Source organism: Ursus americanus, chromosome 15 (assembly GCF_024610735.1).
Source record: "Ursus americanus isolate L20-20 chromosome 15, mUrsAme1.1.p, whole genome shotgun sequence".
Lineage (NCBI taxonomy): Eukaryota > Metazoa > Chordata > Mammalia > Carnivora > Ursidae > Ursus > Ursus americanus.
Genome location: NC_142141.1, coordinates 8124212 through 8140655, shown reverse-complemented (window position 1 = coordinate 8140655; position 16444 = coordinate 8124212). Strand labels below are relative to the sequence as shown.

The window sequence follows — 16444 nt, the reverse complement described above, 5'->3', positions numbered from 1 at the left end:
TATCCACCAAATCTTCTTCTTTCTGCATCTATTTGTTCATAGTTCTGAGAGAGAAGTCTGAATGGATTGACTCACATTTTCAAGAAAGGCCACTCAGATCAGAGGCCACTACCAACCTAGGAGTGGGCCCCACTCTGATCAAGGGATTGCTCCTGACTGATCCAATACACAATGGTTATGGCATGCGAACACGAGGCTTGCTACCCATCTAGCAGGAGCCATGGGTGGGGACGGAGTCTTTGAGTAAGAAGCATGAGTAAAACATGCATCCCAAACACACTCAGGGAAGAACTCTACTACAGAGGTGCCAGTTACACTGCTCTTATTGCCTAAGGTAATAATCGAGGAGGAGGGATAGAGAGCATTGTTCCCTCACTAACTTGTTCACTCATTTACTCCATTTACTCATTCATTCTTCATTTATTTCTTAAATATTTGTTGGGCATTTCCTATGTGCCAGGCACTATGCTAGACACTGAAATTACTGGAATTAGGCCAATATGATTCCCACATTGTTGGAGCTTATTTATAGTCTAGTGGGGAAGACAAAAAAAAAAAAAAGGACTTTGTAGACAAATCAATAAGCATATAATTATGATATGTGCCGTTGTGATAAAAATTTTTTCCATGAATGAGAGTATTGGAAGAAGGGCTCTTAAATTGGATGGTCTTGGAAGGCCTGTGAGGGGCAACGGGGAAAAGAATTTCAAAGGAAACACTTGGAGGGATCTAAGTACATATATCTTTTCTATGGAGGCCAGCTATATCTTTCGACTGGTCCCCAGAAATTAGTCTGGTGAAACAAACAAACATGTATTGGAAATCTGATTCCATCCTACTACCAATTCTTAGGTGCCTGGCCTCCCACTTTTTAATGCTTCAGCAATTTGGGATTGTTTAGAAGTGACTGCTGGGCTGGCTCTTTGAGTCCATGTAGGAGATTGTCCTGATCCCTAGGCTGTGAGACCCTCACTAGTTAGTGGCCATCTTGTTCCCAACCTTAATGTTTATATTTGAATGAGCCTTAACAGACTGTGTTTACTAAGCTCTGCTTTTTCCTGAGATCAGCATCCTTATATTGCTGCTGTATGTTGAGATGGGCAATGTAGTCGCCATAATATTCTAATTTCTGGACCTTTGGACTTCTGTTGGCTTGTTTGTTAAAGCTTACAAACATTTAATAGTCAATTACACATGGGTGCCACAGTCTGTGTTCTGCCCAAATGTTCTGCAAATGGGAAATGATAATGCTAATCACCATCTAACTCCAGAGAAATCTGGGTAGAGACACTACAAATGTTCCCTTTCATAGGCACTTTCTCCTTTCTTCCTACTTCATTTAATTGGTGTGAATTAAAACACAGTCAGGCTGAGTTTGTAAGCCTCTTAAGTCTTACTTGGTTTTTAGCTCTCCTTGGAGAAAGTCATCCCTTGCCCCTATGACCTCATTAGGACACTGTCAGCTTCTGCATTGGCTTAAAGTTACCATCACAGAAGCTGAGGCTGGAAGGGGATAGGACTGACAATGACCCTCTCTAGATATTACTTCAGGACACTTAGAGTTCCTCTGACAACAAGTGAGCCCTTAGGTCCAAGCCTAAACTAGGGTAGTAGAAGGAGACCTAGCTGGACACTATGACTTGCATAGATGCCACAGGATCCAACACAGATTCTGAACAGAGCAGATGTTGGACAGGCATTTATTGGATTGGATTGAGTAGTGGCAACGCCAGGCCTGAGACACCATGATCAGCCTGTTGGGATGCAGCAGAAGGACATACATAGTGCCAGCTGAACCCAGAGGGTTTGCCTGGGGAAGTGGGATTTTGCTGCTTGCCTCACTGGTGGTGTCAGTAGGGAGTTGTCTCAGGAAAGAATGTTCTGGGTAGAATAAATAGCCAATGCAAAGGTCTTGAAAAGGAAGCCTCTCTAATGTGTGGGAATCCGTGTGGCTGCTGGAAGAGAGTAAGCAAGGGGAAGAAGAGTAGGAAATAAATTCTCTGAGGGGAGGTTGCAGTGAGTAATGCCTGGTACACATAATGACTAGAGCTTTTACTCTAAATGGGATGGGGGCAATTGTAGGGTTTTCTATCTTGTTTTAAAAGATTATTCTGTTTTATGATGGATAGAGGATAATTAAATGTGGAAGCAGGGAGGCCAGTTAGGCAACTACTACAATGACCCTGGCAGGAGTAGTGGTGGCCCACACAAGGGAGGCAGCAATGGAGGAGGTGAGATGTGCTTAGATTCTGGATGTGTGTGTTGTAGGTGAAACAAATGGGATTTTCTTCATGGATTAGAATTAGGTATGTGAGAAGGAGAGGAATCAGGGTGACTCCAAGGTGTTTGGTGTGCGCAGCTGGAAGAATGGAATTGTATATGGGACTTCTTTCATTAAACCCTTGATTTGAGTTCTCACCCACATTGTCGTAAATGATAACATTGTCTCACTTTTTCAGCATGGTACATTTGCAGAGCACTTGTGGTACCATGTTTAAGCACCCTGAGAGGTGTGTAGTTTTAGCATCCTTTCACAGATGAGGAAACTGGGAAGCTGAGACCTTCAAGGTCTCACTGAAATGCATCCGCTTTCAGACAGTTTTCTTAAACTTCAATCCTGGAGGTACCTCTTCTGTTTTATTGAAGACTCATTTGTACCTTGTCTTTTAGTTATGTAACCACATGTCATCTCTCCTACTGAATAGCATATTGTCTGAGGGCAGAGCTGCTTTGGGGTCAAGTCTGAGTCCATCCAGTTGTAAGGCACAGCAGGAGCATGGTACATCAGAGAAACTAAGCATTATTATAACCTGGGACCCTTTGGGAATCCAGTGGAAGCTATAAACTCTCTTCTTGCAAATTTGCACATGTGCAGTTTTGCATTTCAGTGTCATCAAGGTCTGTTCATGGAAGTGAGTTAAGTAAGGACCTGATAAAAGTACTTAGTAATTATTTAGTAAACCAATACAATAGACACAGCTAAGGCATTCTGCCCAAGGTGTAAATTTTTGGTTTGGAGAGCTGTGAAGAACAAGAAAACTATTTTTTTTAAAGATTTTATTTATTTATTTGAGAGAGGGAGAGAGAGAGTGAGAGAGAGAATGAGCCAGGGGGAGGGACAGAGGGAGAGGGAGAAGCAGGATCCCTGTGCTGAACAGGAAGTCTGTCATGGGGCTCCACCCCATGCCCCTGGGATCATGACCTGAGCTGAAGGCAGATGCTTAACTGGCTGAGTCACCGAGGCATCCCAAGAAAACTATTTTTTTTTTAAGATTTAGTTATTTATTTTAGAGAGAGAATGAGGGAGAGTGTGTGTGCAAGTGGGGGGGAGGGGCAGAGGGAGAGGGGGAGAATCTTAAGCAGATTCCGTACTGAGTGTGGAGTCCAACATAGGGCTCAACCTCACGACCTTGAGATTATGACCTGAGCTGAAATCAAGAGGCAGACTCAACCAACTGAGCCACCCAGGCACCCCAAGAGAACTCTTTTTATTGTCTATTCATATCAATTAAATTCAATAAGCCTGTGCTAAGTGATGGTCCTGAGTTGGTCCTGATAAAAACACAGTCCTTGCCCTCAGGAAGCTTACAACCCAGTAGTAATCTCTCTTTCTTCTCTTTGCTTGAGGAAGCAAGCAACATCATTATTAGTACTAATGTCCCCATTTCACAGGTTGGGCATGTTATCATAGCTCTGCCATCACCCTTATCATTTTTCACTGCAGCTTCATTTTGAATTATTTGGCTCTTCCAGAGAATGTAAACTCCACGATGGCAAGACAATGTCTCTTGCTCTTCTCCAGCACAAAGCAGGTGCTCAATTAGTAATTGTTGTTTGGGTGATGGATGGGTGGGTGGGTGGGTGGATGGATGGATGGGAGGGTGGGTGGTTGAGTGGGTTGGATAAGTGGGTAGATGAATAAGTGGGTAGATGAATGAGTGAGTGGGGGATAGGGATGGGGAGGTGACAGGGTTTGGAGGTTTTTCACTTTCTGGTAGCCTCATAACATTCAGATGGACTGAGTTGCCCTATCTTCCCTTCATCTCCTCAGCCCTAAACCTTCCCTGTCAGAAGGCTGGGTCCTATGAGAGCAGCACAGCAATAAACGGGGTGTTCTTGAACTCTTCCCTAAATATCTGGATCCCTATAGTTGGCTACTGTCCCAAACCCCACAGTTCTCACACTGGGATATTCACATGGTCCCTCTGTCCCTTACTGGGACTGTGTACACATCAAGTTAATTTCCTCTCCCTCCTCCCTGCCCTTACCATTTTTTTCTCCACCTCCTCAGGGGCTCTCACTGCATTTTTTCCCCTTGCCCTCGCTCTCCCCCTCCCTCTCCTTCTAGTCTCAGTTCCTTCATGGGGCCCCTCTTGATCTCTCTCCTCTGAGAGTCCACAGCTTCTATAGCCCACAGCTGAGCCCTTTATTTTTAAGACATTTCTTGTTTCTTGTGGGTTCATTTTTTCTGTTCAACTAGATTTCACAAAAGCTCCAGGACAGCAGGAGCTATCCCCTCTCACATTACTTCTCTAACATGCAGGATTCAGCAGAGTGCCAGACACTCCCTGCAATGGAAGTGAGGGGCTGAAGATATCAGCCCTTGATTTCATCATAAAGCCACTCTTCCAGCTCTAGCATGTGAATGCATGAACTCGTGTGTGTGAGTGTGTGTGTGTGTGTGTGTGTGTGTGTGTGTGTGCCTATAGCAGCACTGAAAAGGAAAGAGTGAATCCCATCATGATATTTTAGAGTAGTACTCATCAGCTTTGACACTGTTGACATTTGGGGCCAGATACTTCTTTGTTATGGGGCTGTTCTGTAGGATGTTTGTAGGATTGTAGAATGCTTAGGTGCATCCCTGAACTTTACCAGCAAGATGCCAGGAGCTCCTTCACTTTGGCCCCCCACCCCCTCCAGATTGTGACAGCCGAAAATGTCTCCAGACATTGGTAAATATTCATTGGGGGCAAAACTGTCCTTAGTTGAGAATCACTGTTTTAGAAAACTCATGGCAATTCCAACTTTCTCTTGTTGGCTGGACATATCACTTTGACTCACTAAAAACTGAGTACATTTGTATGCAGTTTGGCTCCTTCCTGGCTACGTCATCCTGGACTATTCACTCAATCTTACTCTACCTCAATTTCTTCATCTGTAAAATGGATATGACGATAATTGTACCCAAGAATTATGGTGAGGATTACATAGGTGGCAAAAGCTCTTGGAATAGTGTCTGGTATAAAGAAAGGGGGTCAGTAGAGGTTGTAATTCCTCTCTCCTCTCCTGGTCTGTGGAGGAGCCCCTCCTCCTTGGTTACCTCAGTCTGTGATTCTCCCACATTATTCGCTACTGACTAACACTGGATGTGAGCTCCGGCCTTGCTGCTGGAAGCTTCGCTGAGTCATCACCGTTGCCTTCCCTGATGCAACATCAGGATGTTGCCTTGGTGCTGAGCCTGTCAACACCTTGCCCAGAGAGTTCAGGCAAACTGTTTGTGCATTTTCACTGAGTGCGTTTCACTCGAATTGAAAGCTAGTTCACTTCCACTCTAGAGTAGAGACCCTCCAAAGCCCAGATCAGGGACTAGAGAAGTGAGCTTCAGACAATTGCATTCTTTTTCTTCATTATTGTTTTTGTTTCTCAGAGGCATCAACTTGTCCAAACTCTATTAACACTTGTTATTTGCTGAAGCTTTTGTTTTCAAACATGTCAGCAAAGAGCAGGGCCCCAGATGAGGTATGAATCCATCCTAAAAGTCACAGGGCACTTGAGGCTACAATCAAAATTGGCAACCAAGCTGGGTCAGCATCTCCTGAAGTTATCTCAATAAATTCAAGGAAGAGTTTAGCCAGAAGAAGGGGCATACTTGCCCTTCATGTTCACATCCCTTCATTTCAACAAGTATTTATTAAAGCCCAGTAAATATTGATTGAACTTCTATTGTGGGCCTGGTGTTGTTTCAGCACTGGAAATTCAGTGGTCAACAAGGCAGACTGTCTTCACCCTCACTGACGCTGGGAAAGACAGGAGATGAACAAGTATGGTATATGTGTAAATACTATATATATGTATAGTTATATACATATATATATATGTGTGTGTGTGGATATATATACACACACAAAGTATATATTTCCACTATACACATACACACACATACCTACATATATACATACACACACAAAAACACACAATAAATTATAACATCAGAAATCGGCTGGTAAGGGAAGCAAGAACTTTGGACTCTGATCTGAGCTTGAATTCACTTCTTACCACTTTTTAGCTGTGTGGTCATAGGCAAGTTTCTCAATCTCTCTTTGAGTTTCTCATATGTTACGTAAGGGTAATACCTTGGAGGAGTACTGTGAAGATGAAAGGAGATGATACTTGTAGAATGCTAGGGATTTTATCTGTCTTACTTGTCACTGTCACTCCAGTACCCAGAATAGTAACTAACCCACTAGTAGATGTGCAAATGAATATCTATTGAAAATCATATATACTTGGTACATAATATATGCCTAATAAGCATTTACCATTTGGAGGGGGTGGCAAGTAGTGTGTATAGTAGTTAGAAGGTAGACTTCTGGATCTATCTATCTGTCAATCAAAGTTATGAGGTGTAAGTTGTTTACCCTCCCTATGTCTCAGTTTCCTCATCTATAAATCCAAGAGAAACATTGTACTTATCTTCTAACATTGCACAAACTACAGAGACCCCACCCTAGTTGTTTCTATGAACTGTGTGCTGTAACAGTGGTGTTAACTTTTTCCTTATTTCTCTCAATTTGGGCTCCTGATGAGCAGTGTATCTCAATATGTTTACATAGAATTGGTGGCTAATCAGCGGATTCTACTTCTATGGTGGTTGGAAGTCTCATCTGTCTCAAAGTAGCTGCTTCCACTGGCTTGCCAACTCGGATTTCCAACATGAGAGTCCTCATTGGGTTTAATGAGCCCAGATGGCCCTGGTACTTTAAACATCCGTTTGGTCCTCAGCTATAAGTATTTTGCTCTGAGTGGGCTTGTAGGTAACCAACTGCTGCCTTGGTTCCTGAAGTATAGGATTTTGATACAGGGAGAGGTCATGGGAATATGTCAATATTCTCTAGTGTCTGGAGACCTCATATGAAAGGGGAAGCTAGAATGGTTGTCTTTGGGAATCCTACCACTTGCCACTTGTCTGTCTTCCTTGAGGGGGCATGAACAGAGTGGAGCAGGATATGATTTCAGTGATTTTTACTTATTATTTGTCCTATATCTGCTTCGTGTTTTTCTGCCCCTTTCATCCCTCATTCAAAAGTTGACAGTGGTTAGGCCTACAGGGAATAGGGAAGAAGGTGATCTGTTTTTATACTGGTCAGAAATAACTCAAATGAGGATCATAGATAAGCAATCAAACTTTAGCAAACAGTGGCATTCTGGTTCAAAGTTTCCTGTTAGTCATTTAGAAAACTTAACAGAATTGGGTATTGGTATGCAAAGCCACTTCCTTTGTCAGTAATGTCTGCTTTTCCCCAAATGGAGCCTTAAGAACAAAGGCCCTTATGCAAAGGCAGAAATACATTTATATATTAAACAGCAATATCAGTTACTTTCATTTTCATAAAACGTGAATCTTTGGAATGAATATGTTCATTCATGTTGAATACCAGGTTTCAAGATATGTCCAAGACATCTTAAGTTGATTGACTGGAACTTTCTTACCCGACAAAGCTGGGCAGAACAAGGAAGCTATTTCTAAGGAAAGATGGGGAGGAGACAGGAACAAAAGAGTCTCTCCCCACCTTCCAAATGTCTGATGGACAGACCTAAATTTGCTAGTGCTTCAGAGGTCAACTCATATTATAGATGGTTTTCTTCTGTTAGAAACCTCAGTTGCCTCCTTGGCCCTGCCCAGGCCTGTGACAGGCATGTTCTTAGCCAGATTTCTGGGGTTGGAGAGACAGGGAGTGGAAAATCTGAGTTAGGGCACCAACAACTGGAGTGTGTCCAAATGTCAGCAGCCTGTGTGGGGACAGGGTTTGAAATCAGGCCAAGTGTAAAGGGAATGAAGAAACATGCTCTGTTTATGCAGTAGAAGAGATTCCTGTGTCCCCTGAGGGCCTTCTCAAGGTTTGCTTTGGAACACAGGATTAATTTTATTCAGTATTGACCAACGGTGTCATTTGTTGCAAACTGCAGGGAGGCAGATTTAAAGGTGACCTAAAGAAGAGCTCTGACGGAGTTCTTCTGAATAGATTGCTTTAGGAGGTTTTATAATGCTAATAAAGAGAAAAATGACTACCATTTATTGAGAACTTACTATGGCCAGACACCAGTCAAGCCCTCCGTGTCTTAACCTCAGCCAAGCTTCCTAAGGACCCTGCAAATTAGGGACTATCATCTCCTCCATTCTATAGTTGGGGAAAATGAGGCTCAGGGAGGTGAAGTTGCTGCTCAGGCAGGCTTCCACTGGCCCCTACAATGATTTTGTGTGGGTTACATAAAAACACCCCTCCCCTGCCCAGAGAAGGTGCAGGTCTTGCAAGTAGATCACAGGTTGGGTACTAGCCTCCAATGCTCTCTTGCTTGGGTGGCCTGGTGCAAGACAAAGCCTGTATATCACATGGCTGTGCCTCTGGGTTTGAGGCCAGAGCCAACAAAGAGTAGAACTGGGCTCAGGAGCCACATCTCTCTGACTCCAGATAGACTCTTGGCTCCCAAGCTTTATCGTCTCTCAGGATGGAGACTTTGCATTACTATGAATACCTATGAAGACTAGTTGGTCTCTTGGTGAAAGGGCTGGTTTGTACAGGTGTTTGGACTAAATATCTTGTAAGTTTCCTCCTTTTCCCTTAGAGAATGTGGCAAGACTGAAGCATGAAGCAGGGGCTGGTGAACACCTAAATACCTATCATCTAGGTTCTGTGGGGTGGGGGTGGGGGGCAACAGGTACAGAGAATGAGCAAGGCACAGGGCTGGATTTGAGTCCTGGCTGTGTGACTTACCACCAACAGGGTAAGGGGAGATTTTGGGTGAGCCACTTAAACCCTCTGAACCTTATTTTCCTCATCTGTAAAATGGGGATAGTAGCTATCTCATGTAGTAGTAGTAAAGACAACGTAAAAGGGCAACTGAGAATGTCCTTCTCTGGGACATAGTGAAGCAACATTACAAATACCTCTTGTTTATGTTTGAGGACAGTTCTGATTTCATTTCTTCTTGAAGGCCCCCCTTCACTGATATGATCACTGCTTTCATTCCATCTGTAAGTTTTGGTGGGTTGTGTTTTCATTTTCATTTGTCTCAAAATATTTTCTAATTTCCCTTGTGAGTTCTTCTTTGATCCCTTGCTGCTTAAGAGTATAGTGCCTGGGGGGCTCAGTCAGTTAAACGTCCAACTTTTGATCTCAGCTCAGGTCTTCATCTCAGGGTGATGAGTTTGAGCCCTCCATTGAACTCCACGCTGGGCGTGGAGCCTACTTAAGAGAAAAAAAAAAAAAGCGTATGTTGTTTATTTTACACATAGTTGTGAATTTTCCAGTTTTATTTCTGTTATTCGTTTCTAGCTTTGTTCCTTTGTGGTTGGAAAAGTTACTTTGTATGAATTCAGTATTTTTAATGTATGAGATATGTTTTGTGGCCTAACATATGGACTATTCTAGAGAATGTTCCATGTGCACTTGAGAAGAATGTATATTCTGTTGTTGTAGGATAGAGTATTTTGTATATGTCTGTTAGGTCTGGTTATTTATAATGTGGTTCAGGTCCTCTATTTTCTTATTGATTTTATTCCTACTTTTTCTATCCATTATTGATAGTGGGATATTGAAGTCTCTGATTATTATTTTAGAAGTGCCTAGTTCTCCTTTTAATTGTGTCAATCTTTGCTTCATACATTTGGTGCTGTGTTATTAGGGACATATATTCCTAATTGCTATATGTTCTCAGTGTGTTGACCCTTTTGCCGATATATAATGCTCTTTTTTGTCTCTTGTAACACTTTTGACTTAAAGTCTGTTTTGTCTGATATTAGTATACCCACTACAGTGCTCTTTTTGTTACCATGTGCATGGAACATTTTTTCTTTCACTTTGAACTTAACTTGTGTCTTTGGATCTAAAGTGAGTCTCTCATAGATAATATATAGTTGGATCATGGTCGGTTTTTGTTGTTAGTGGTGGTGTTGTTGTTTTATAATCCTTACTGTCTATCTCTGCCTTTTGTCAGGAGGGTTTAATTAATTTACATTTAATGTAAATACTCATAAAGAAGGATTTTCTTCTGACATTTTGCTATTTGTTTTCTATATATCTTACAATATTTTTCTGTTCCCCAATTCTTCATTACTGCCTTCTTTTATGTTTGTCTGGGTTTTTTTTTTCCTATTTTGCTGTTTTGATTCCTTTCTCATGTACTTCTCTCTGTATTTTTTTACCTTTTGGTTATTTTCTTAGGGATTAATCTGGGGTTCACAATTAACATCTTATAATGATAACAATATATTTTGAGTTAATACTAACTTAGCTTCAATAGTATACAAAATCTCTGCTTCTGTGAAAAACTTTCCCTTTTTGTTGTTACTGTCACACATTACATTTTTATACATGATTTACCCATTATTGTAGATTTTTAATTATTGTTTTATGCACTTGTCTTTCCAATTGTCTATTAACGATGGACCTCTATATCTGTTTATCTCTTAAGTTCTCCTTCATTTTTGAAAGATAATATGTGAGAGATAGAATTCTTGGTTGAGGTTTTTTGTTTTTGTTTTTGCTTATTTCCTTTTAGCACTTTAAATATGTCTTCTAGCTTCTGTGGTTTCTGAAGAGAAATCATTTATTAATTTTATTGAGGAGTCTTTGTACATGATGAGTTCTCTCTTGCTGTTTTTAAGATTCTCTCCTTGTCTTTGGTTTTTGACAGTTTGATAATTATGTCTCAGTGTGGATATCTTTGTGTTTATTTTGCTCAGATCTCACTGAGCTTTTTGGGTGTGTAAATTCATGTCTTCCATCAAATGGAACTTCTGGCCATTATTTCTTCTAATATTCTTTCTGTTCCTTTCTCTTTCCTCTAATTATGGAATTCCCATTATGCGAAGTTGGTGTGCTTGATAGTGTCCCACACAGGTCACTTAGGTCCTGTTCATTTTTCTTTATTCTTTTTTCTTTTTGTTTTGCAGTCTGGCCAATCTCGACTGACCTACTTTCAAGGTTATTGATTCTTTCTTCTGCCTGCTCAAATCTGCTATTGAGCCTCTCTAATGAATTTTTCACATTTGTTATTGTACTTTTTAGCTACAGAATTTCCATTTTATTAGTTTGTCATTTCTATCTATTTAATGATATTCTCTGTATTATGAGAACTTAATCTTCTGGTTTTACTTAGTTATTTGCCCATAGTTTCCTTTAGCTAGTTCAGCATATTTAAGACAACTGATTTAAAGTCTTTGTCTCATAAATCCAATGTCTGTCCTTCTGTAGGCAATTTCTATTATTTTCTTTTTGTTCTCTTGTAAATGGGCCATTCTTTCTTGTTATTGCTGTTGTTGTTGTTATTGTTTTACATGCCTCATAATTTTTATGTTGAAAACTGGATATCTTGAATATTCTAATGTGCTAACTCAGATGTCAGATTCACTTCCTTGCCAGGACTGGTTGTAGCTGCTAAATATAGGCTGTAGTAGTTTGTTTGTTTAGTGACTTTTCTAAAGTATTTTTGTGAAGACTGGTCACTTAAATCTCCAGATGACTGGAGTTTAAAGTAAAAAATCTGGTGTTTGTAGCTGGACTCTGTATGTGTGGGTAGGGGCATACCTATAACATGTAGCCAGACCACTTGCAACTCTGCCTTAGCCTGCATTTCCTGCCAACATGGAGCTTGAAGGTCAATCAGAGTTGAGAGTTTAGGACTTTTCCCCATATTTTCTTAGCATGTGTCCAGACCTGTGCATAGCCTTCTAGATCCGCTGGTGTATGTGGGTGTTGTACATTCAAGATTTATCCATCTTGTAGCAACTGTCAGTACTTTGTTCCTTTTTGGGGCTGAAGAATATTCCATTGTATGGATAGACCATCTTTTGTTCATATGTATGCCAGCAGATGGAAGGCTGAAGGGTGTTAGTTAAGCAGAGGAGTGATATAATCCCATTGCACTGACTATTGCACTGGCTGCTGTGTGGAGATTGGAGGGAGGCAGAGTACATGTGGAAAGGCCCATGAAAAGTCCATTGCTCTGTCTCTCTAATCCCAGTGGTCTCCAAACCAAATAGAGGCTTGCTGCTGATGAATCATGTGACCAAACAGGGCAGAAGGCAGATTGAACTAAATGAGAGGAATCCGGAGTCTTCCTGGTAGTCTCACCATTGACTCAATTCATTTCCTCTCCTCTCCATCCTCAAAAACATAAATAATAAATAATAATGAAGGGCAAGCTCATAGCTCTAGTCCTCTAGGGAGCCCACAGACAGATAAAAAGAGACAAATACAGCGTCGTAGAACAAGGTCCTCTCTGCTCCCTCTGGCTCTAGAAACACACACAAAGGATATGGAATATCATTTTCAAAACTGCCGCTGAGATGGGGAGCAGGGAGTGGGACAAGAATAAGTTAAAATGCCACAAAGCTTTACCAGGTTTCAGATGCCTTTTTCTTGATTAAACATTTGCTTGATTGCTATAAACTGTAGACTGTTTTCCAGAGTTCTCATGCAGTTGATTCTGAGAGCTTTTGTCAGATTTTTCATTGCTGCTTTAGCAGGACAGACACTTGGAGTACCTTACTCTGCCATTTTTGCTGAAGTCACCCAAAGAAGAATTTTTGAATGCATTTTGTTTTGTTGACATATGAGGAAACTGAGGACCAATGGGAGAGGAGTGAATTGAGTTGCTACAGTTACTACCACATGGATGAATCTTGAGAACATTGTGCTAAGTGAAAGAAGTCAGTCACAAAAGACCACATATTATATGATTCTATTTATATGCAATGCCCAGAATAAGCATATCTGTAGAGACAGTAAGTAGATTAGTGGCCACTTGGGGCTGAGGGAACTTTCTGAGGTAATGAGATTTTCCTAAAATTACTCATGGTGATGTCTACACAACTCTGTGAATAAATCATTGAATTATACACTTTAAAAGGGCAAATTATATCTTAATAAAGCTATTCCCAAATAAATAAATAAAATCCCTCCAGCTTCTCATTCTCTTGGAATAAAACCCAAACTCATCACAAGGCTGTGTTTGACCTGGTTCCTACCTCTTCAGCCTCATCTTATGTCACCCTCTCCTCTCTTATCATACTCCATCCACAGTGGTTTCTTTTGATGGTCTTCTGCATATGCCAAGTGTCTTCCTTCCTTAGGGCCTTTGCACCTACCGTTATCTCTTCCTGAAATGCTCCTCTGTTGTTGTCCCCATAGCTGACCTGCTCAAATACTTCATGTATCAGCTCAGGGAGGCCTTCCTTAAGCACCTCAACCAAAGTTGATGTGTCTTATAACTCTCTGCCAGGCCCTATTGTTTTCTCTTTCACATGTTTCATATTTTGTAAACTTATATTTATTTCTGTGTTCACCAAAAGAGCAAGATCAATGCCTATCATGTGCCTGGCACATCATACCCACTTACTGAATGTCTGCTGCATGAATGAATGATGACAACGTTCTAGGATCATACTGTCCACCCTCCTGAGAGTCTTTCCTTAAATTAAACCACATGCATTGGGGACTATTCTGTTCTTGAAAACCTCCCAAGCTGGTGGTTCCATTTCAGCCTTTGGGAAGTAGGCTGCATCCCTAATCTGGATAAACAATGTGGTCTGGCCCTCACTTAGCAAGTGGTGCTGAATGGGGCCTGTGCATTACAATGATACCCATGATCTTGTGTTCTAAGTGATTAGCAGAGGTTCTGACAGCACAGGGGGGACTCTGAATGTTCATAGCCAACTACTGCTCCCCAGGGACTGATAATAGAAATGGAAAGACAGGGAAAATCCTTGAATATTAGGCTGTTGTCACCAGGAGGGAGTAATTGGGGAGCAGCAAGTACCTCATCATAGTGATTGAGAATATGGAAGTTAGATACTGATTTTCCTGTCACTTCCTGGCCTGAAGACTTTGAACAAACTGTTTAACTTCTTAGCACCTCTGTTTTCCATCTATAAAATGGGCTCGCAGTTTATACCTCACAGGGTTACTGTTAGAATGGAATGAGAAGATGTGCAGAGTACGTGCCTGGTGTACTGGGAGAGGTCAACCTATGGTAGATGATATCAATAGCTTCCTTGTCATGCAAGGAAGGGGTCAGGTTTGGTTAATGAGTGGAGGCCTTTAGCAGCCAGACTAGGCCTGCATTGACTCCTGCGGTAGGCAGTGGGTTTCTGCATTGGTCTTATTAACCCATGTAGGCTGCATGGGGTCAGGTAAACTCAGGGACAGCAGGGAGGAGCAGTGATTCTCAGTATCCAGAGATCTCACCATGCTGTCCCTCTCTTCCATTTCACAGCTATATACAACTTTCAAGGGAATGGAGCCCCCCAGCTCTCCCTGCAGATTGGTGATGTGGTGCGAATACAGGAGACCTGCGGAGGTGAGTCATTGGCTCAGGTGACCCATGGATGCCAGGCCCCCTGGCTGATGGTGTTGGGACATCTGCAGTGCATACCTAGCACCTCCAGCCCTCTCTTGGAACCTGCAACTGTGTGTGGACTGTTACACATTTTGATAATATTGGCAATTAGAATTTACTGAAAATAATGCTTTGTTATTTTAGGAATTTATGCTTAATAGCAAAGGCTGACCTGTGGGGTTTGATGTTTGTTGTGCTATCCATTTACTATAGCCATGGGGCTATTTGGGCCTTTCTTAGTATTAATACTAATAAGATTATAAAGGGAAATCAGCACTATTAGGGTTTTGAAGAGCTCAGTAAATTATACCCTTGATTCCAAAAGAACTGCTATGTATAACTGTGTGGTATGGGCACTGTACCTGGTCCTGGGAGCAGTACTCATATCCTGCATTAAACTGCGAGCCCTGTCTTGGGCACCTTTCTTCCCACAGAGGTGCCATCCTCTTGTGAAGCCAAATGTCTATTGGGCATGGTGGTGGTGGTGGTAGGGGTGCTTTTTAAAATTTGCAGAAAAGCTAATGGCCTTGGACCCATAAGGCAGGGCATTATAAATCAATATATCACCTATGTCACTGATAAAATTGATATTGGGAGCATGGCTTGGGTGTAAGAGCCAAATGAGCTTGCCAATGTGTCGTCCACAGTCAGGCAGGCTCTCCCAGTCCTCACTGGCAGAGCAGGACCTCCACAGTTCTCCCCCTCCCTGTCTCTAATCCTACTGTGTGGAGAGCATATGTCCTTCCTGTAGCTGGGCCGAGCAAGAAGAAAGAAAGAAGTGAATGGACTGAGCACCCAGGCCCATCCGTCCCCCCCAACTAATCCCTCAGATTAGAGAGCTCTTGTGCTAGGACAGGAGTGAGTGGTGGACAGGAAGCAGGCATGCTGCTGTGAAGGAGGAAATAGCCAGCCAGAGGAAAGATGTTGCCTACAGAACTAGCCGCATTTGATTCTTAACTACATTCTGGGGGCACTACACTAACTTCCTTATAATGTGTTAGTCTGGTCACTCCTCAGGGCAACCCACAGTACAGGTCTTATCCCCAATGCCAGATCCGCTATGTGTAACTTCCAAGGCAATTCTGTAGATTGGTGCGCACGCGCACGCACACATACACACATATACACACACATATACAAACAGACGCACACACACACACATGGAAACATAAACACGGGAGGCATGTTCGTATAGATACACATATACAAACACGTGTATACAAGCAGACATGCACACACACGCAAACCAAAAAACAAGCAGAAGAGCTCTTGTGAGGGGGAAAGTATTTGATACCTGATATCTCAAAACAGCTTTAAAGGAGTCATCATGGGAGAAACAAGAATGTTGTTCACCTTCCTTACATTTATCTTATCCTTTAATATTATTGTTATTTTAGGTTGTATATGAGGTGAAATGATGAACTTTTTAGCATCCAGGCCTCTAAAAATCCCAGTCTGGCCCTATGCAAACCTTTTACACACAGAATGAATAAGGCTGGGGCAGGAAGGAAGGGATATGGTTCCAAACACCCAGCCCCCTTGCCTCAGAGCAACCCATCTTTTACAAATCCCGTTCTACCCAGTGGCAAATAAGCAAACTGTAAGTATCTAACAAGGGAGAAGAGTGAAATATCAACAGCTTGACAGCTCTCCGCAGTGTCTCTTAGGTGCTGCTGAATGCTAATCCTGAGAAACAGGCATGAGGCCTCATAGCTGCAAGTGAGGAATCAAGACTCAGGGAAAAGAAATGACTTTCTGAGGGTCACACAGAGGGCATGGCTATGTATCCCTCCTTATGCATGCAAGCCCACACTCTTTCTTCCAC

General features: G+C 41.9%; 1 protein-coding gene across 3 annotated transcripts in view; it reads left to right on the top strand.

Annotated features, from left to right (window-relative positions):
• DOCK2 (dedicator of cytokinesis 2) overlaps positions 1-16444 on the top strand; it is a 409258-nt gene that overhangs the window by 6885 nt on the left and 385929 nt on the right. For 2 of the 3 annotated variants that reach the window (XM_045792086.2, XM_045792087.2), the window contains one exon: positions 14497-14580. In XM_045792086.2, the coding sequence (XP_045648042.2) occupies positions 14497-14580 (84 nt within the window). Of the gene's footprint in view, positions 1-3755; positions 3813-14496; positions 14581-16444 lie in introns of those variants that run through there. The other variant, XM_087867813.1, reaches the window with a different exon arrangement.